General features: G+C 49.0%; 2 protein-coding genes across 2 annotated transcripts; one reads left to right on the top strand and one right to left on the bottom strand.

The window, feature by feature from the left end:
- Positions 1-6,555: 6,555 nt before the first annotated feature.
- On the bottom strand, positions 6,556-7,521 carry LOC149916490 (olfactory receptor 14J1-like). Its single transcript, XM_090146937.1, has one exon. The coding sequence runs from the start codon at positions 7,516-7,518 to the stop codon at positions 6,556-6,558; it is 963 nt and encodes a 320-aa protein (XP_090003063.1). The 5' UTR covers positions 7,519-7,521.
- A 10,317-nt stretch (positions 7,522-17,838) lies between these two features.
- Positions 17,839-18,801, top strand: LOC116237099 (olfactory receptor 14J1-like). Its single transcript, XM_031606046.2, has one exon. It carries the CDS (start codon positions 17,839-17,841, stop codon positions 18,799-18,801), a length of 963 nt encoding a protein of 320 aa, XP_031461906.2.
- Positions 18,802-22,275: the final 3,474 nt, after the last annotated feature.

Raw genomic sequence — 22,275 nt, 5'->3', positions numbered from 1 at the left:
GAAACATCCCAGACCTCCGCAGTCCCCACTGGGCTCTTACTGAACCCCCATCTTTACCCCCTCTGACCTCTCTTACCACCTCCAAGACCCCCCTGGGCTCTCACAGACCCTTCATATTTCCCAACAGCACCCCATGTCCCACCCCGGGCTCCCTTTCAACCCCCCTGTTTCCTCCCTCGGGCCTCCCTTACCCATTCCAGCTTTCCCCTGGGGTCTCACAGACCCCCATAGTCCTTGACAGGACTCCCATCACCGTCCCAGGCCCCCAATAGCCCACCCGGGGCTCTGGTGCTGAACCCCAGTCCTCAGTGAGCTGTGCCGCAGTGCTGCACCCTGAGCCCTTGTGCAGTGCTGCAGATCCCAGAGCAGTGGGCGCTGCTCTGCATGTCCCCGCCCGGCCCAGGAACGTCACCCCTGCGCTTGTCTTGGCTCCTGGCACATCTTCCATCTGCAGAGCACATGAGGAGTGTCCCTCAGACTGTGGCTCCGGGTTAACCCCACAGCGTCCAAACGAGGAATCCCGCAGCAACCCGCATCTCAGGATGGGGCTGCAGCTGTGCCCCAGTGCCTTCATTGCAGGTGTCCTTGCACACGTGCGTGCATTTGCACACGGGCTGTGCAGGTGTGTGGATACACGTGCGTGTGCATGCACAGGGGTGCAGCAGCTCTGCCTCAGAGCCTCGTGGGTCTGCAGGAGGCACGTGGCTGTGGAGGTGGCTGGGAGCGCACTGCTGGCTGGCAGTTTGAAGGGTGAGCAGGGAAGGGGGCCCCTTCCATGGCATCATAGAATCACTCAGGTTGGAAAAGACCTTCAAGATCATTGAGTCCAACCACAACCTAACCATCCTACCCTAAGTCTGACACCCCTCAGCTAAATCACGTCCCTGAGCACCACATCCAAAGCGTTTTGGAACATGTCCAAGGATGGTGACTCAACCGCCTCCCTGGGAGCTCATTCCAGTGCTTCACAACCCTCTCTGTAAAGAAGTGTTTCCTGATATCCAACCTAAACCTCCCCTGCTGCAACTTGAGGCCATTTCCCCTCGTCCTGTCAGCAGTGAGAAGAGACCAGCCCCGCTCTGCTGGAAGGACCTTTCAGCTACTGGAAGAGAGCAATAAGGTCTGCCCTCAGCCTCCTTTTCCCCAGACTGAACAGCCCCAGTTCCTTCAGTCTCTCCTCGTAGGCCATATTCTCCAAGCCCTTCCCCAGCCTTGCTGCCCTTCTTTGGACCTGCTCCATCACCTCCATGTCCTTTCTGTACTGAGGTGCCCACAGCTGAACGCAGCACTCGAGGTGAGGCCTCACCAATGCCGAGTGCAGGGGGAGGATCACTTCCCTGGTCCTGCTCACCACTGCATTCCTGATCCAAGCCAGGATGCCATTGGCCTTCTTGGCCACCCGGGCACACTGCTGGCTCACATTCAGCCGACTGTCCACTGACCACAACTCTTTTGGCCCGGCCATCCAGCCAGTGTTTCACCAGCAGAGCATGTGCCCATGCAAACAGTGGGCAGCCAGCTTCTCCATGAGAATGTTGTGGGGGACAGTGCAAAGGCTTTCCTGAAGTCCAGGTAGAGCACATCAGCAGCCTTACCTTCATCCACTAAGCGGGTCAGCTTGTCATAGAATGACATCATTCTATGTGGGAGGAAAAGTGATGCAAGTCCCATGGGGCCAATGTGAGTAGAAATGGGGTGGGGATGCTGAGGAGGACATTTGTCCACACACGACAGAGCAAAGCTCATTAGGGGACATCCTGGGTCAATATCAATAGCCAAATGCTGGTTTAGATTCTTGTTCAAAACTAACTGTAAATAAATAAATAAATTGAATTCTTAAATGCCCATTGTTCTCTTCCTCTTCAAACTCTCTCCAGATACCTGTCCAGTTTGCTGCACAAGTTCTGAACACCTGAAGATGATGACAGGAAGGCACAAGGCACAGGAGGGCTCTTCAGGTTGTAATGGGCCCCAGGGGGCATTTGCTGTTGAGTCCATCAACCTCCAGTGCACAGTGAAGATTGCATGAAGTGCTCAGGAAGTCAAAGTCAGAAGGAACAGTGAAGTTTCTTGGAGTATTAATTAGCCTGACTGAGGCCATTCACAAGCAAGCTTCCCCAGGGACTTCTTAGAGCAGATAATTGGAAGCCATGATTACAGGCAGACCAAGGCACTGGGATGGTGGCTGTGATGCTGAGAAAAACCTCCTTTGTCTGATATAGCAGAAAGGCCAAGCCCTGATCCCCAGAGCCTTGGCAGGGAGATCGTGTCCCTCCCTCATGCTGGCTCAGGGCCCTTCCTGGGGCAGTGGGATGGAGGTTTGTCTGATGTCAAATGAAAGACCAGGGCACAGCAGCTGCCAGACTCTGCATGGGGTGCAAGGATGCCGTGAGGCCCAAGTCTCATGTGGGCAGTGTGTCTCATGCCAGGATGTGGGATGTGAGAAGGGCCCAGTCTGGACAAGTAGTCAATCCCAATGGAACTTTGAACTCCAGATCTCTCAGACCCAAGGTAGAGGCACCATTTCCTCACTGGTAGCATTTGGCTCTGAGGATGCCACTTATGATTCTAATCCACATGCAGAGTTTTTTTCTGGTCCCCCACTGTGGCCACAACAACCCCATGCAGCACTACAGGCCTGGGGCTGAGTGGCTGGATGACTGTGAAGAGGAAAGGGACCTGGGGGTGTTGGTTGATGCTCGGCTGAACATGAGCCAGCAATGTGCCCAGCTGGCCTAGAGGGCCAACAGCATCCTGGCCTGCATCAGAAATAGTGTGGCTAGCTTGTGCAGGGAGGTAATCATCCCCCTGTATTCAGCTCTGGTGAGGCTGCCTAATGAGCGCTGTTTTCAGTTTTGGGCCCCTCACTATAAGAAAGACCCTGAAACATGTCCAGAGAAGGGCAACAAAACTGGGTCTGGAGCACAAGTCTTATGAGGAGAAGCTGAAGGAGCTGGGATTGTTTAGTCTGGAGAAGACGAGGCTCAGGGGAGACCTCATTGCACTCTACAGCGTCCTAAAGGCAGGTTGTAGTGAGGAGGGGTTTGGCCTCTTCTCCCAGGCAACAAACAGGACCCAAGGAAATGGCCACAAATTGTGCCAGAGGTTTAGATTAGACATAAGGAAGAACTTTTTCTCTCAGTGGTCAGGCACTAGAATGGCTGCACAGGGAGGTGGTAGAGTCGCCGTCCCTGGCAGTGTTCAAGAGGCGTCTGGATGAGGAGCTGCGAGATCTGGTTTAGTGCTGGTGGTAGTAATGGTGATGGGAGGACGGTTGGACTAGATGGTCCTGTAGGTCCTTTCCAAACCTGTGATTCTATGATTCTATGTGAGTGTGCTGGGCAACCCAGGGAACTGGCGTGACACTAGGCTGCTTCTGATGTTATTCACATGTGAGCCCTGAGTAAACCAATGTTTCTTCAGCTGAAGAATAAAGAAATATGTTAGCTTTGTAGTGCCTTGAGCTCCAGAATATGCTGTAGATGGAGAATAGGAAAGGATCTGCCTCTTCTTTTATGAGCTCATCCATTTAACCAGCTGAGTATCTCTGCACGTGCCATGGAGAGGGGTGAAAAAGGCACACTTGGGTGCCCTAAACATTGGGGTCTGTTGTCATTTAGGTATTCTTGGACATCCTCTGTTCCCTCTCTGGCCCTCAGCTGATGCTCAGGAAGGAGGTGTCTATCTCAGGGATTTCCCACACACTTTACAAGCACTAGCACACATCCAGGAGCACCCCAGGCACCTTGGTCATCAGCCAGTGTCTGCTTGAACAATGGAGACCCCACTGAATAGAGACCAAGCATTCAGATGAGGGGCTCACACGCAGACACCTCGTTGTAAACATCTGAACACAAACAAGAAGACTCCTAGCTCCCATGTTTTTATGAGGAACTTAATCCCATTTCAGCCCCTGCGTTTCCACATGAAGATGAGATGCCTAACTCTAGGGTTAGGAATTAGATGGTCTGATAGACCATAGATCATAGAATTGCTCAGGTTGGAAAAGACCTTCAAGATCATCGTGTCCAACCACAACCTAACCCTAACAACCCTCCACTAAATCATGTTCCTGAGCACCACATTCAAACAGTCTTTAAACACATCCAGAGTTGGTGACTCAACCACCTTCCTGGGTAGCCTATTCCAGTGCTTAACAATCCCTCTGTACAGATAGGAAGAGGTCAAAGCAGATTTGCTTCAATCTAATGATGAGAGATTTAGATCAGATGTTAGGAAGACAGTTTTTACTTGGATTCAGTTTGAATTGATTGCCCTAAGAAGTTCTGTATGCCCCATTCCTGGAGGCAACCAAACCTGAACAACTGAAGCCTTGTTCAAGGACATCCTGAGCAGTGACCCTGACCAGAATAGCACTGCACATGGAGAAGTCAGAGTAGTGCCTTACTGTGCTGCTTGTCTTGTGTGGCCTTCATGGCAGTGCTGGGATTCTCAGATTCCATGGCCCCAGGACAGCCTCAGCAGCTCCTTGCAGCAGGGCAGCCTGCAGGTGGTGCCCACTTGGTTCCACCCGTGTGGCCTTGCCTATATTATGATTGTGCAAATGAAGGTCATGTGAGAGCACTGATAACCTTGGGTCATTTGTTGCAAGCACAGGCTAAAAGAGTCAAGAGCAGGTCGCTTCAAGTTGCTGGGATGGAAGACAACAACTCATCCCGCTTCAGTACAATGTTCCCATCCAACGAAAGAAATTACAGCAAATAAAGCCAAAAGACTCATCAGATCGATCTGCAGAGCAAGGGAAAAATAAGATTTATTGAGCTGTAGAGGCAAAAGGGAATAATTATTCAACTGTGACTCAGAGCACTGAAGTAGAATTAAACCACAGCATCCAAGTGTGAAGACAAATCACTCTGAGCTTGGTACAGGATCATGAGTTGTGGCCTTGAATGAAGAAACATACAATTGGTGGTGCAGGAACTGCCTTTCTTCTGTAATGCTCAATGCAGGTAACTCTGGAATAAAAGCCTCTGTCCAGCATCAAGATAGTGAAGTCCTATGGGAATGACTGCAGACTGACTTTGCAAGACCTCTGCCAGTGAGAGCACAAAACAGCAAAAGCATTTTGGCAGTAGTAGATCCTTTTGTCGGCTCTGTGGAAGCCCTCACTTGTTAAACCAACACAGACTTCTCCGCTGTAAAGCTGCTTTTTTTTTTTTTTTTTTTTTTTTTTTTCCTGGAAGTCAAACTGTAGCGTTTGATTTCATCACACTTTGCCTCAAATGTTTTGCATGAACACCTCAAGGCCTTAAAGGAACATATCCCACCCCTGTTCTGACAGTCCATGGAGTGAAAGTGATAGAGACAGTAAAGGTTCCAACGTTGGTGATTCTATGATTCTTAGCAAGCAGAGCATGGGAGGCACAAGTTGTGATGCTGATGGTGTGGACTTTCTTGTCTCCGGAGGCTGCTTGTCCAGCAGGAGGCAATTTGGGAAGGAAGGACATCCCATAACCACTCATCCCAGCAGGGACAAGACAGTAGCCACCTTGCTCAAGATGAGCCCTGAATTGAGTGAAAAATCTTTTCCTTATCTTCAGGTGGGATGTCTCCAGTTTCACCCATCACTTTCATCCTCCCACTATGCACGACAGCACGGAGCATGGCTCTGTATTCTCTCCTTACAGGCTCTCACAGGCTGCAGTGATTTGCCCTCAGCCTTTCCTGGCTGCTTTGCCCAGCTCCTTGTGCACCAAGAGCACCTGCTTCCACCTCCTGATGGCCGTGCTGGGTTTCCCATCTGTGCCCTATGACTGCACTGTCCCAACCGTAGCCCTGCCGTGCCTGCACTGAACAGGACAGGTGTGTTTGCAGTGGGGAAGAGTTCCCCAGCACAAGTGCCATGGCACCCCTCAGTGCACGACACTTCTCAGCGGTCCTGCTTTACAGACCCAGTGCTACCCCACACAGGGGTCTGCAGACAGCCCTGCTCTACCACTAGGAGCATGGAGATGGCTTCAGGAAAGAGCTCTGCCATAAACATGCAGTCAGTGCTGGAAATGGCTGATGTGAGAGGCTGAGGGTGGCAAATGTCCAGAGCCACCTTCCTGGTCCACCTGTGTCCCCAAGGGCATAGAGAGGGAGGGGAGTATGGAAGTGAAAAGAGAGCAGCACTGCAAAGACCTTGTCATGTTGCTGTCTGTGGCCATTGGACCTGGGAAGCTGCAGCCCCGTCTCAAACACAGATGAGAGGATGGAACCACTGGGCAGTGAGGGGCAGCCCCATGGACACCGAAGCTGTTGATCTATGTTGCAGCTGGGCTCCTGGACCCTGCACTACTCCTGCTTACATGAATTGCTCCTCCAGTTTCAGAGATGGTAAAACATGGGAACAGAGACAAATGAATTTCTGCTGGCTTCCTTACTGTAAGAATCAACAGAGCACCCTGTTCTACAGATACATGAGATGAGTGTGTCAAAACAGTACAAAAACGTAGCATTCCAAGAATAACAGTTTTTAAATTGAAGTCATGTCTGTGAAAATAATGATAATAGCAAACATAATAACAAGAGATTGTCCTAACAATTTCTGAATTACCTTGAGACTTCTGATAGGCTGGCATGCATCTTATGGATGCTGAAGAGATATGTATTGCTCACTGCAGCCTTAAGGTCCTTGTTCCTCATGCTGTAGATGAGAGGGTTCACTGCTGGAGGCACCACCGAGTACAGAAATGACACCATGAGGTCCAAGGATGAGGAGGAGATGGAGGGGGGTTTCAGGTAGGCAAACATGGCAGTGCTGACAAAGAGGGAAACCACAGCCAGGTGAGGAAGGCATGTGGAGAAGGCTTTGTGCCGTCCCTGCTCAGAGGGCATCTTCAACACAGCCCTGAAGATCTGCACATAGGACAGCGCAATGAATACAAAGCACCCAAAGATTAAACAAAGACTAAAATAGATATTCACAGTTTCCCTGAGGTAGTCTGATTCTGAGCAGGAGAGCTTGAGGATCTGGGCAATTTCACAGAAGAACTGATCCACAGCATTGCCTTGGCACAATGGGATTGAAAATGCAGTGACAGTGTGCAGCAGAGCATAAAGAAGCCCAATGCCCCAGGCAGCTGCTGCCATGCTGGCACAAGCTCTGCTGTCTATTAAGGTCCCGTAGTGCAGGGGCTTGCAGATGGCAACGTAGCGGTCATAGGACATGATGGTGAGAATGCAATACTCTGCTGAGATGAAGAAGAGAAAGAAAAAGACCTGTGCAGCACATCCATCATAGAGAATGGCCCTGGTGCCCCAGAGGGCATTGGCCATGGCTTTGGGGAGAGTGGTGGAGATGCAGCCCAGGTCGAGGAGGGCAAGGTTGAAGAGAAAGAAGTACATGGGGGTGTGCAGGCGGTGGTGGCAGGCTACGGCTGTGCTGATGAGGCCGTTGCCCAGGAGGGCAGCCAGGTAGATGCCCAGCAAGAGCCAGAAGTGCAGGAGCTGCAGCTGCCGCGTGTCTGCCAATGCCAGCAGGAGGAACTCGCTGATGGAGCTGCTGTTGGGCATCTGCAGTTCTTCTGGGCACCAGGACCTGTTCAAGGAGGATAAAAGTCAGACTTGTCCCTATGGGTATTTGGGAACATGGTGATTGTGTGTGGACAGATTTCCATTTCAGAAAGTATCAGATAAAATCACTACTATTGTACAAGTGCTGGTCGACATCTGAACATAAATGCCGAAAATATGTGGGACTGCTTTGCCCACATCCCCAGTCAGTCGCTCTCCGCCCCTGTGCAATGCAGAGGGCGATGGACACGTGCCTTTGGAGATCCTGCTCTGCTCTGCTGCAGCTGTGCCAAAAATATGTGGGTCAAAAATAGAAGTTCTAGGGATCGCTTTTTCCTACAAACTCTCATCGTGCTCACAATGCCTAGGGAGTATTTGCTGAAGTCTGAACAGCTGTAAGACCTGAGAGGCAAAGGGATTCACTGCTGCTTAGTGCAGGGTAACGGGAACTTACCCTGGGTTTCTTTCCAATTGCTCTGAGCTTGACTACTTAGCAGATGCAAGACGATTGCATTCCCATAAGATTCTGATGTCAGACCTAGCTCAGAAAACAGAGTCCACTGCCTATCACTTTGTATTCACCATTTCTCAACGTACTTCAGCAATGCCTCATCACCACACATCTTGCAAATGACCCCTAACCCTGATTTCACCAACCCCACAGCATTTGCATATTGCATCTCTCTGCTTCTTCCCTGCACTTTGATCTCCTGACAAGGGGAAATATTTGCATCCCGAAGGTCAGCTCACGGCTCTGAAGGGCACCTCAGGGAGATGTGTCCTACTGATGGCATCTCATTAAGGGAAAGCCAGCTCCTTCCCAGCCTCACAGACTGCATTGCCCGCAGCCCCAGGCAGTGGCTCTCAGCCCCTGTGCACTGCAGAGGGTGATGGACACGTGCCTGGGGAGATGCTGCTCTGCTCTGCTGGAGCTCTGCCTGCACAGGAGCTGGTTCATGCATCGGACCCCATGGTCATGTGGGCAGAGGCATCTCTAGGTGGGAGCTTGCTCAGAGGAAGGTCCTTGCAGTGATGGGGGTAATTCCCTGATCATACCGCTGTGGTCTGCAGATTTTCATCCTGGGGGCTGTTTTCCTGTCATTTCCCTGACTGAGCATACAGACACCAGCCCAATGTCGCTGCATTCCTATTTGCTGTCTAGAACCCACCTCGTTTGCAGGGGACTATCCAAGTGCATGTTCATTTTTTCAAGCAAAAAAGGGAACCTAAAAGAACTCCCATGGCTTCAATGAAAGAATATGTACATTAAAGGCAAGTAGAGAGGTAAAATGCACTTTAGGGTTCTCTGTTGATGTGCCCTCAGGGCTGTGCTCTGATGCTGCAGCAGGGAAGCCCTCATCTGGAACAGCTCTTATTCCATGATAAAGAAACACAGAGTGTATGCAGCCTGATCTGCACTGGGATGTGCCAGATTTGGTGATCCCTCTAGGAAAAGTGTTTGCATTACCTATGGTGAGAGACTTACTGTGTCAGTGGATGAAAGCAATGCTCCTGCAGTGAGCTCGCAGCCTGCTCACACCCCACACATCCTGTAATCCCTCTCTCCTTTCTCTTCTATCTTCATGTCACCTCAGAATGCGCCCCTAGTGCTGATGCACAGAACACGGGAGCTGCTCTTAGAGCTGTGTCTCTGCAGCACTGCCCACTTGTAGGAGCTCCATGTGTCCCAGGAGCTCAGCCCAGCTCAGCAGAAGAGGGTGTTGTGTTTTTTTTTCCCCACTGATCTCCCCTGAGATGACCCTGGGTCTCTGTGGCCAACAGCTCCTGAAAGACTACAGCATCATGACTGTACTCTGAAATCTGCTGAATTAATCACCAAATGTCCACTGGACAGTGACCAATTGCATACACGTGGTTAGTCCTACCAGATAGTGTTTTTTGTAACAAAATGGGCACAAAGACCTGGACAGGGAGGGGTGGACTTCTCCTGGGCAGAGCAGCGATCCAGCTGAGGCAGTGCAGGCCACTCATCCCTAGATGGAAACCTTATGACTGAAATGAGATTCAGATCCCCACAGACCCAGAGAAGCTGGGATTCTTTTGGTTCTGTTCAGATGTGCACAAGGAGTTGCCTGCAAGTGAGCTTCTGCTCTGAGTCCTTGGTTCTTCAGCGGGGAGTCAGTTGCTCACACACAGACCCTGGGTGATGACCCAGGGTGCTTGGGGTGCTCCTGGATGTGTGCTAGTGCTTGTAAAGTGTGTGGGAAATCCCTGAGGTAGATAACTCCTTCCTGAGAATCAGCTGAGGCCAGAGAGGGGATAAAGCATTTCTTGGCCATCCTAAACAACAAGAGAACCCTGCATTTAGTTCTCCTCTAAGACCCTTTTTCTGCCCGTCTCTATGGAGCATGCAGAGTTATTCAGCTGACTAAATGGCTGAGCTCACAAAATGAGCCAGATCTTTCTCTGTTCTCCATCTGATGCATATTCTGGAGCTCAAGGCACTGCAGATCTAACACACATCTTCATTCTTCAACTGATAAAACGTCAGTTTTCTATGTGTTCTCATGTGATTGGCATCAGAAGCAGCCTAGTGTCATGCCAGTTCCCTGGGCTGTCCAGCACACTCACATGCAGCTGCAGGTGCAGCTCAAGGCCTTCAGGAAAGCCATGCCCTAGAAGTGTCCGTGCTGCTTGGACAATTCTGAGCCCCACAATGGGTCTAATGCTGGTGTGTTTCCTTCTGGACACAAATACCATAGATGAGCTATCCACTCAGGCTATGACCAATGATGCTTGCCAATTAAGAAATTTCTTTATGTGTTTTTACACAAATGAGAACACCAACACATGGTGAGCTAGAACTAATAGAACAGTTGCAGGCCTCAGGTCTTGTTTGGACCACAGGGACACAGTTCAATGGGTTCCATAACTGGACTGCAGCACAGGGGGGATACAGAGTCTTAAAAATGGATAGGCGAGGAGACAAGGAAGTGTGAGAGTGCACTGAGCTCTTGATGGGGATGGCCGAACAGCCAGGTCAGAGAGAATGGAAATGGCAAACAGAGGAGACCAAGAGTGTCTGTTCCTGCCTTCCTGATCAGGAAAAGCAAGTGGAAAGTGCCCTGTACACACAGATGGGAGCCTCATGTTGTCAGGCCCTTGTCCACTTTGGGGGTCTTTTTCATTGCAGTATCTGCTGCAGGGACAGAACAGCAAGGCATGCACCATTCAGAAGATCCCTGGAGAGCAGAGATGGCAGCTTCTTGACCAAGCCCTGGAGGAATCAAAGAGGAGAGGTGCTCTACTGGATCTTATACTCACCGGCACGGAAAGGCAGGTAGGGAATGTGAAGATGGAAGAGAACCTGGGCTGCAGTGGCCATGGGATGGTGGAGCTGAGGAGTTTGAAGGGAGGGCAAATGACAAGCTCAATCCTTTGGGCTTCAGTAGAGCACACCTGGACTTCTTCAAGTATTTCGTTACTGTCCAGCAGGGTAAGGTTCTGAGGGGAATAGGGTCATAAAATGTGATAAGTGTCTAAGTATCACTGCTTCCAAATAGAATAAGTCCATTCCAAGGAAGAGGAAGCCAGGCAAAAATAGCAGAACTCCAGCAGGAATGGTAATGGATTGACCTGTTCAAATCCAAACACAGAAAAGAAGCATAGAGGAAGTGGAAACAAGAAGAGATCACCTGGCAGCAATGCAGAGACTTTGTCCAGTGTACATGCTGAGATGAGTATAGGTAAGTCAGAGTTCAACCACAATGGAATGTGCCCAGGCATACCACAGACAAGAGGGGCTTGTGGAAATACAATGTAGTCTACGAAAGGAAGGCTAGAGAGAATGTGGGCCTAGTGTAGAATGGGGCAGGGAACCTGGTGAGACAGAACATGGAAAAGCCTCTGATACTCATTTCCTTCCTGACCTCACTGTTTATTAGTTGGACTGGGCTTCTTGGAATCCTAGGTGCCAAAGACAGGTGGGAAATGTTAATGTAAGGCAGATGTACTGTTGGTGAAAGTAGAGGTGATCAGGGAATACCTAAGCAAACTGGATCCCCAGATGGAAGAGGCTGACAAGTATCGTAGGATTTTGGAATGGTTTGGGTTGGAAGGACCCTAAAGACCATCCAGTTCCACCTCCCTTGCTGTGGGCAGAGCTGTCACCCAGTAGATCAGGATGCTTGGAGCCTTGACATCTTGAACATCTCCAAGGATGGGGCAGCCCCATCTTCTCTGGGCTGCCTGTTCTATACCAGCTCCATGCCTCACATCATGATCTATGGAATGTTAGAAATTCCCTCCAAATGTCTAATGTAAAACTCTCTTTTCATTTATTATCATTCATCCTTGTTCTATTAGTCTGAAATGATGTAAGAATTCAGTCTCCACCTTTTTTATTTGAACAAGAAAGTGACTAGAAGATGAAGGGAAGGCATTATCCAGAGTAGTGCCTCCATATTTCAGATCCCCAACAAAACAAAGATGTCTGCAAGAGGGAGATGATATAAATGCATTAACGCTTCTCAATTTCAAATGTTCTCACATGTCTCTCTCTCTTTTTAAGCTGAAAACACTCACATTTGAGGGAATATTGTGTCTTTTATTTATTTATTTATTTATTTAGATATTTTTCCTCAAAGGACAGTGTTTTAAAGAACTGTATTAGCAGGACACAGATACCTTCAGGTACAGGGACACAGACAGTGATGCCAGTGCCAATGCCCTGTGACTAATGCCCAGCGTCCACTGCTGCTCTACCCTGCTGTGTATTTGATGTCCCTCATCCTCCAGGTGTCTCCAGCTCTCCTAAATCAATGACCATTCTTAAGGGCGTGTTTTCAGCAGGCCATCTGGGCACATGCTCTTCCTACTGCTCTCCTGATTTCCCCATCTGTTGCTCATTGACCTATTGTCTTCAGGGAGATTACTGGAATTTGCTCCATCTCTCCAAAGTCTGATGGACTCTTTGATCAATTCCTTAACTGTGATTCTATCTATCCCTTCCTATCTCTGTCTAACTCATGTCCTGTACAAATATTCTCAGTGCACGACAAACCTCATTAGATGCAGCTTGGACAAGGCATGCCGTTGACCACTGTGTCATTCAGTGTCATTCATTACTGTTCATTCAATATTACTATTCATTCAATTGCATCACTTTTTTTTTTTTTTTCTTTTCTTTTGGCAAAATAAAGAGAAATCTTTCCTTGCCCATGTGCAGCTTATTCTCTGAGGAAAGCGGGGGGGGGGAGTTGGTGCACAGGAGGTTTAACACTGAGCAAGTGACTCCAGAGGAGAAGAGTGAAATGAGGAAAAGTAATGCAAGTCCCATGGGGCCAATGGGAGTAGAAATGGTGTGGGGAGGTTGAGGAGAATGTTTGTCCACACAGTGACGGAAGAGAACTTATTAGGGGACATCCTGGATCAATACAACGTACAAAGTGCTGCTTTAACTTCTTGTTTAAACCCAAACATAAATAAATAAATAAATTGTCTTCATAAATGCCCGTCATTCTTTTCCAGTTTTAGCTCTTGCCAGATAACTATCCAGTTCGCTGTGCAAGTTCTGAACACCTGAAGAAGATGACAGGAAGGCACAAGGCACAGGAGGGCTCTTCAGGTTGTAATGGGCCCCAGGGGGCATTTGCTGCTGAGTCCATCAACCTCCAGTGCACAGAGAAGATTGCATGAAGTGCTCAAGAAGACAGTCAGAAGGAACAGTGAAGTTTCTTGGAGTATTAATTAGCCCGACTGAGGCCATTATCAAGCAAGCTTCCCCAGGGACTTCTTAGAGCAGATAACTGGAAGCCATAATTACAGGCAGACCAAGGCACTGGGATGGTGGCTGTGATGCTGAGAAAAGCCTCCTTTGTCTTCTGAAGCAGAAAGGCCAAGCCCTGATCCCCAGAGCCTTGGCAGGGAGATCGTGTCCCTCCCTCATGCTGGCTCAGGGCCCTTCCTGGGGCAGTGGGATGGAGGTTTGTCTGATGTCAAATGAAAGACCAGGGCACAGCAGCTGCCAGACTCTGCATGGGGTGCAAGGATGCCGTGAGGCCCAAGTCTCATGTGGGCAGTGTGTCTGATCCCAGGATGTGGGATGTGAGAAGGGCCCAGTCTGAATAAGCAATCAATCACAATGAACTTCAGATCTCTCAGTTCTAGAGCCCTCCTTTGGACAGTCTCCAATAAGTTTTATGTCCTTTATCTTCTGTGGTGCCCAGAAGTGCACCCAGTGCTCCAGGTGAGGCTGCAGCAGTGCAGAGCAGAACGGGACAATCCCTTCCCTCACCCAGCTGGCAATGCCATGCTCAATGCACCCGGGGGGCAGTTGGCCTTCCTGGCTGCCTGGGCACACTGCTGACTCACGTTCAATCTGATGTTGACTAGGACCTCCAATCCCTTTCAGTCAGACTGCTCTCCCGTGTCCCATATCCAGTCAGTGCGTATGTACAGGATTGCCCTGGTGCGGAGTCAGGCACTTGTTCTTGTTATACTTCATGTGCATTTTGTGCTTACCCATTTCTCTAACTTGTCCACATCATTCTGCAAATCCTCTACACCTTCATTGGAGGTAACAGCCCCCCCCTATTTGGTATCATCAGCAATCTTACTCAATGCATCTTCTAGCCCTACATGCACATAGTTCACAAAAGCAGTAGTGAGAAGTGGGCCTCAGATGGAGCCCTAGGGAACTCTGAGTGTGGCCATCTGCCAGCCTGCTGGAGCCCCATTTGCCTTCTGGGCCTGACCCATCAGCCAACAACTCACCCATCACATGATGTTTCTGTCTAGCAATAGGCAGGACATTTTGTCCAGATGAACTCTGTGAGAAACAGTATCAAAAGCTCTTCTGAAATCCTCAATGATTACATCAGATGGCTTCCCTTGTTCATCTACATGTTTGACCTTATAAAAGGACATGAAGTTAAACAGGACTTGCTCCTCTTGAACTTGTGTTGATGGTGACCAATGACAGAATTGTCCTTCAGTGCTTTTCAATATCTCGCAGCATATTTTCTCCTCAAGTTTACCAGGCACTGAAGAGAGACAGACAGGTCTATCATTGCCTAGATAATACTTGTTGTTCTTCCTTAAAATTGTAACTGTGTTTGCCAGCTTCCTGTCAACTGGTTACTTGCATGACCCTAGACTTCAAATGAGAGCCCAGAGCAAACAACTAAGGTGTCATCAGTGAAAGAATGTAGATGTGTCATAGCTTTGTAATGCCTTGAACTCCAGAGTCTGCCACAGATGGAGCTGAGAGGAAGATCTGGCTCTTGTGTTCTGAGCTCATCCATTTGGACAGCAGAAGGACATGGAATGCTCCATGGGGACAGGTGCAAAAGGCACACTGGGTGCCCCAAGCACAGGGCTGCGGTGGCATTTAGGATGGCCAAGAATACCTCCCTTCCGGCCCTCAGCTGATGCCCAGGAAGGAGCTGTCTGTCTCACAGATTTTCCACCACAGTTTACAAGCACGAGCACACAGCTAGGATCACCCCAGGCACCTTGGTCATCCCTGAGTGCCTGTGTGTGAGCAGTGCAGCCCCTGTTGAATAAAGAGCAAGGATTCAGATGAGGGGCTCACACACAGACACCTCACTGTGCACATCTGAACTCAACTTTGTGGACTCCCAGCTCCCATGGTTCTGTGAGGAGCTGATCCCATTTCAGCCCCAGGGTTTCCATTGGAGGGTGAGATGCCTAACCCTAGAGTTAGGTTGGGATGGCCTGATAGAATCAGAACAAAGGGGAATGGCTTTAAATTAAAAAAGAGACTGATGTTAGATGTTAAGAAGATATTTTTTTACACACAGGCACTGGAAAATGTTATAGAAAGAGTCTGTGGATGATCCATCCTTGGAGGCATTCAAGGTCAGAATGGATGGGGTGCTGGACTGACTGATCTGGTGGATGGCAACCCTACCCATGGTTGGGGTATTAGAAATGGGTGATCTTCAAAGTCTCCTCCAGCCAAAGTCTTTCTATGACTCTGTAATGTTATGACTGTACGTACAGGTCATGAGTGGAAGTTTCCATATTTGCCGTTTTTTTCTCTCATGATCAAATTTCTTTTAGTAGGAACAATCGTGCTTCTGAAATCCAGTGGATGTGTTGATTAGTTGAGCTGACTTTGAAGTACATTCTGTAACTATGACCCTACTGCCTTGCAGGAGCTCTCAGTTCAGGAGGGCCATGGATACCTCCAGAGAGAGAAGGAAATCACATCCTCTGCTGCTGAGCTGTTCTGGACTCCTGGGACACAGGGAGCTTATAGAAGTGGGCAGCACTGCAAAGAGACAGCTGTGCCCAGGAGAAGCTCTTGTGCAGCGCACAGCAGAGCTGGGGCCATGATCTGAAGGTGATTGGAAGAGGAGAGAAGGAAGAGAGATTACAGGATGTGAACAGTGTGAGAAGGTTGTGAGCTCACTGGACTAACATTGCTGATGGCCTTTGACGTGGTAAGGTGCTGCAGACAATGCATCTGCTTTTCCTGGAGGGATGAATAAATCTGGGACATCCCATTGCAAAACAGGCTGCATACACTCTGTGCCTCTTCATCAAGGAAGAATTTCTACTGCAGCTGAGGGCTTCTGTGCTGCAGCATCAGAGCACAGCCCTGAGGGCTGGGTGTCCCAGGACGGCTGCAGGCTGTGCAGCCGGGGCTGCAGCCGGGTGCTCAGAGCTGTCCTGCAGAGCAGGTCCCTGCTGTGCCCCAGGGGCTGTGTGCTGGGGCCCGGACTCTGCCACCTGCCAGGCTCAGCGCTCAGCACTCAGCACTCAGCACTCAGCACTCAGCACTCAGCACTCAGCCTGCCCAGGGAGCTGCCCAGGGCACTGCAGAGAGACGTGTGGGGGGAAGGAGCCCCCCAGCAGGGCATGGCAGGACAGGACATGTGCCTTCTGCTGCCACAGCTGCTGCCTGGAGCACAGGCCAAACTGCACCAAAGGACACTTCTGTGGAGACATTCCATGTTTCCATCTTTCAGATAACAAGTTGCATAGTCTGTGCTTTTACTTTCTTCCTAAAGGAAGGTGAAAAATATTTTGAATTAATTTCTGTGATGTGGAATCATTACATGGAGAGATCATCAAACCTGCATGAAACCTCAGAAATTGCCCATACCCACTCCTCTGCCTACAGGCAGCACCAAAATCCCTTCTGTTGGCCCCATCAGTGTGTGTCTGACCTGCTCTGTGCTACCTGCAGACAGGGAGATGCTGCTGAACAGTGCCCTGCTGCCAGGAGGGGTCTGAAGGGCACAGCTGAGTGCACAGGATCTGTGATGTGGTCTATGGGTGATACCAAGAAGGAGATGTGGGAAGCAGCTACTGCCTGGGAGAACTGCAGGCTGCAGATACAGGGGCAGAGACAGGCAGGGAACTTGTGACAGAAAGGTTGGATATGGGCTTCTCCCCATCTGTCCCTCCAGTACAGATGCCTTCCTGTGAGCAAGCCCCTTTCCTCCTTCCCACCAGAGCTGGGCTGAGAGAGAGCAGTTGGACACTGGCCTTCTGCACAGCCCGGGCTCTTCTCCGGAGCAACCTGTGTGTGCAGCCATCCTCCAGCTGAACAAGGGGCAGCACGGGGCAGGTAGGAACAAGCCTGATGGACAGAGCAGCTTGACTCTTCTCTAAGTGACAGTGAAGGGGTTTTACCTCTGTGCACTGACTTGCACTTACATCTGGAAAACAAACATGAAGACACTTAAAATTTCACAGTTTATTTTTATATATATATATATATGAGGAATCCAAATCCAAAAATAGAAAATTTTCTTTCCTCTCATCTTCTTGAGAGCAAGGTGTGAAGTTGACTTTAATCAGTGGGAGACTGCATACAGCAAAGCTTTTGAAATCCTATTACTCATACAGGATCTGAAAAAACAGAGTATACTGCAAATTGATTTGAAGTCAGGCTCTCCCCTACCAAAGAGACGAAATGTGTAGAGGTTTCGTTCAGTGCTGATCTCATGATCATCCTTCTCTCCCTTGCCTAGTATGACAGCATGAGCACTATGATTCTGATAGTATGTACTCATCTCTGAAGGATGGAAAAAAAGGATGAGATGAATCCCATCGCCTTCCCTTACCCAGGCAGGTGGAAAGTGTTCCAATATCATGTCTCACTGTGTTAAACAGAGAATATCCCCAAAGAGCCACTGGACAGAATCTGAATAATTCAAAGCAGAATCCAAGTGCAGAAATTTCCCCACTTCAAATCTAGGATACACTGCTGGAAACTTCCATGTCCCCAAAGGATGAGAGCAGGACTGACTGCTCTGAAGTCTTTTTTACCATCAACATGTCTTATCCTCCTTTCACAGAACCATATGCCCAGAAGAACTGCAGATGCCCAACAGCAGCTCCATCAGCGAGTTCCTCCTGCTGGCGTTGGCAGACACGCGGCAGCTGCAGCTCCTGCACTTCTGGCTCTTGCTGGGCATCTACCTGGCTGCCCTCCTGGGCAACGGCCTCATCAGCACAGCCGTAGCCTGCCACCACTGCCTGCACACCCCCATGCACTTCTTCCTCCTCAACCTCGCCCTCCTCGACCTGGGCTGCATCTCCACCACTCTCCCCAAAGCCATGGCCAATGCCCTCTGGGGCACCAGGACCATCTCCTATGCAGGATGTGCTGCACAGCTCTTTTTCTTTTTGTTTTTATTTCCCACAGAGTATTGCGTTCTCACCATCATGTCCTATGACCACTACGTTGCCATCTGCAAGCCGCTTCATTATGGGACCTTGATGAACAGCAGAGCTTGTGCCACCATGGCAGCAGCTGCCTGGGGCACTGGGCTTCTGAATGCTGTATTGCAGACTGCCAACACATTTTCTCAGCCACTGTGCCAAGGCAATGCTGTGGATCAGTTCTTCTGTGAAATTGCCCAGATCCTCAAGCTCTCCTGCTCAGAATCAGACTACCTCAGGGAAATTGCTCTTATTGTTTTTAGTGTTCTTGCCCTATTTGTGTGTTTTGTGTTTATTGTTTTGTCCTATGTGCAGATCTTCAGGCCCGTGCTGAGGATGCCCTCTGAGCAGGGACGGCACAAAGCCTTCTCCACGTGCCTCCCTCACCTGGCCGTGGTCTGCCTCTTTGTCAGCACTGGCATGGTTGCCTACCTGAAGCCACCCTCCATCTCCTTCCCATTTCTGGACCTGGTGGTTTCATTTCTGTACTCGGTGGTGCCTCCAGCAGTGAACCCTCTCATCTACAGCATGAGGAACCAGGAGCTCAGGGATGCAGTGAGGAAAATGATGCCCTGGTCACATTTCAGCAGGGATAAACTTCTCATCTGTCTCAACAAATGACTCACAGTCAGTCTCATAATACACCTATATTATGTATTTTTAATGTTTACAATAATTTATATTAATAGATACATTTTTATTTGCTGTTTGTATATATACATGTGTGTGTAATTATCATTACTGGTAATCATGTTCCTGAACACGTATTTGGCTTCCTTCCTCTTGTACTGAGGCATCACCCTTCTCTCTTTCTCCTGGAGCCCATAGGAACTCTGGGTCAGTGCTGACTTTCTCACAGCCTCTGTGTTCCATCTCTGTATCTGCAGGCAAATGAGATGCCAGCAGGCACCATGGAGCTGATATAGGCTGGATTAGCAAAAGAGGTCAGTGTATTAGCCTACGGACCAATATATTATTTTAGGAAACGGTATCAGGGTGTGCTCATCCTAAATCTAACAAGTTTTGCTTCCCTTGGTGTGTGAACAGTCCTGTTTCTATCAACAATCCTGTTTCACAGGAGCACTGAAACCACAAGGGACTACTTTCTTCTTTGCCTGCACCAGGTGCAAGGATTTGTTCCTTGTTCTTGGGTTTGGTATCAACTGTTTGCACTTATAGTGCACCAAGATAGAAAGTTGCTGAGTGTGGCAAAACAAGCAATGGAAGTTTGCCAAATTGCAGGATAAGAGCTAAAAGTGAGCCCAAGTGCACAGTGATGAAGAGGAAAATGAACCAAAGGGGAGGAAGTAGGTGCTGTGACAAGGAGGACATGTGGTGTCAGTGGCTGTGCTGGGGGCACATCTCTGTACCACTGCACGCATGCTGCACAGTGCCTGCACTGAGCTGCCAGGGGCTGCCTTTGGGGCGGTGGGGCTGGGCTGTCCTGCGGAGGGGAAGGCACACAGAGCCTCATGCTGCAGGGCTGGGACCCCAAAATCACCCTGGAACTCAGCACCCAGCTGCGCTGTGCTCACCTTGCCAGGCTCCCAGGCGCCCCCTGTGCTGCTCTGTCACTGCCCCTCCTCAACAGGACGGGGGAGAAAACACATCTCTGCAATTCCTCGGTTGAGGCATAGAAGTGCTTTATTCTTCCCTTGCTTAAAACCCAATGACAACAAATTGTGAGCGTTAGTGGCTACATATCAAATGCAGGTGTTTTTGTTTTTTTTTCCTGCACACTTTGGAACAGGTATTGTATTCAGCGTCCCTTTCACCTTAGTATATTATTGGAAACGACACCTAACCCACAAAACATTCGTCTGATATTCTCTCTCTTTTATTTTATGGCTCATCTTCCTCTCTGACCGTGAAATACCCAGGGATATACAGCTCTTCTTCTCTTCTGCGAACCAAGTGTCTGGAACGTTGTCAGTCCAGTGAACTGGAATATTAGCTCTTTAATTACCCGTGCTTTACATGATGTTATGATGTATAATACCAATAAGAAAAGTATAAAACCATGACATGGATGCAGCTAAAGTGCTGTGATCAATAGTTCTGTGTCATGGTGGAGGCGGTCACAAGCAGTGCCCCTCAGGGTCCGTCTTGGCACTGCTGCTCTTCACCTTCATCATCAACAACATGGATGATGACATCGAGTGCACCCTCAGCAGGTTTACCGACGACACCAAGCTGAGCAGTGCAGTCGATCCATTGGAGGGAAGGAAAGCCATCCAGAGGAACCTGGACAGGCTAGAGAAGTGGGCCCATGTGAAACTAATGAGGTTCATCAAGGCCAAGCACAAGGTGGTGAACTTGGGCCAGGACAATCCCAGGTGTTTATACAAACTGGGGGAGGATCTCCTTGAGAGCAGCCCTGTGGAGAAGGACTTGGGGGTCCTGGTGGATGAGAAGCTGGACATGAGCCAGCAGTGCGCGCTTGCAGCTCATAAGGCCAACTGTGTTCTGGGCTGCATTTAAAGTGGAGTGGCCAGCAGGGAGAGGGAGGTGATTGTCCCCCTCGGCTCTTGTGAGGTCCCATCTGCAGTACAGAAAAAACGTGGAGCTCTTGGAGCGTGTCCAGGGGAGAGCCACTAAGATGGTCAGAGGGCTGGGGAACCTCTCCTATGATGAAAGGTTGAGGGAGCTGGGCTTGTTTAGCTTGGAAAAGAGAAGGCTGCAGGGAGACCTCACAGAATCACAGAATTGCCAGGGTTGGAAGGGACCTCAAGGATCATGAATCTCCAACCCCCATGCCACACGCATCGTGGCACACACACCTCATTGTGGCCTTCTTCAGTCAGAGGGTCGTGAAGCACAGGGACTGGTTGTCCAAGGAGGTTGTGGATGCCTCATCACTGGAGGCATTCAAGGCCAGGCTGGATGTGACTCTGGACAGCCTGGTCTGGTGGTTGGTGACCCTGCCCGTGGCAGTGCGTTGAAGCTAGGTGATCATTGTGGTCCTCTTCAAGACAGGCCGATCCATGATTCTATGATTCAGCGATAAACTGTGTGTAAAGTGTGAGTACACTCAGAGTAGTGTGTCAGTAAACCTCAAGTAAGGTCTGAGTAAATCTGAAGTAAACTGCGAGTAAGCTCAGAGTAAATTTTGTGTAAAGCCAAAGTCAAGTGTGAATAAACCTGACTAAACTGTGTGTAAACCTGGATACAAGAGTGAGCAATGCTGGAGTAAAGTGTGAGTAAACCTGGAGTCATGTGTGTGAGTAAACCCTGAGCAAAGCATGTGTAAGCATGAAGTACAGCATGAGAACACCTGGAGTAGAGTGTGAGTAAAACACAGAAAAAAAGACTGAGTAAACCAGGAGAAAAGTGTGAGTAAACCCAAAACAGAGTAAGCCCAGAGTATAGAGTGAGTACACCTGGATTGAAGTGTGAGTAAAACCTGGAGTAAAGTGTGAGTAAAATCCAAAGTAAGGTGTGGAAACTCCTGGAACAGTACGAAGTGTGAATACAGCTGGAGTCCAGTGTGAGTAAACGTGTAGTAAAGTCAGAATAAGATCCAATGTAAGGTGTGAGAACACCCTGAGTAGTGTGTGAGTACACCTGGAGTATCATGTGTGAAAATCCAAAGAAAAGTGTGAATAATCCTAAAGAAAAGTGTAAGCAAAAGTAAAAGAGGAAAGTAAGAGTCAACCTGGAGTGAAGTGTGAGTTAACCCAGAATAAATTCAGAGTAAACCTAGAGTAATGTTTGAGTAAACACAGATAAAAGTGTGAGTAAACTTGAAGAAAAGTTTGAGGAATCCTGAAGTGTATGTACACTGGGAGTGGAGTGTGAGTGATCCTGAAGGAACTGTGAGCAAACATGAAATAAAGTGTGAGAACACCAGAACTAAAGTGTGAGTAACCAGAAAAAAAAAAGAGAGTGAGTAAATCCAGAGAAATGCATGAATAAACCTGGAGAAAAGTATGAATAGAACTGTAGTAAAGTATGAGTAAACCCAGAAAAAGAAAGTGTAAGAAAAAAATTGTGGGTAAAAGCCAAACTAAAATGTAAATAAGCACAGAGAAAGATTTGAGTAAACCCAGAGTAAAGTGTGAGTAAACATGAAGAAAAGTGTGAGTAAACCTGGCG

This window comes from Phasianus colchicus, chromosome 10, assembly GCF_987193195.1.
Source record: "Phasianus colchicus chromosome 10, bPhaCol1.hap1.1, whole genome shotgun sequence".
Lineage (NCBI taxonomy): Eukaryota > Metazoa > Chordata > Aves > Galliformes > Phasianidae > Phasianus > Phasianus colchicus.
The sequence above is the reverse complement of the archived record's forward strand: the minus strand, read 5'-3'. Positions and strand labels throughout refer to the sequence as shown.

Coding starts and splice junctions, on each gene's coding strand:
- LOC116237099 (XM_031606046.2), top strand. CDS start 17,839: ATGCCCAACAGCAGCTCCATCAGCGAGTTCCTCCTGCTGGCGTTGGCA.
- LOC149916490 (XM_090146937.1), bottom strand. CDS start 7,518: ATGCCCAACAGCAGCTCCATCAGCGAGTTCCTCCTGCTGGCATTGGCA.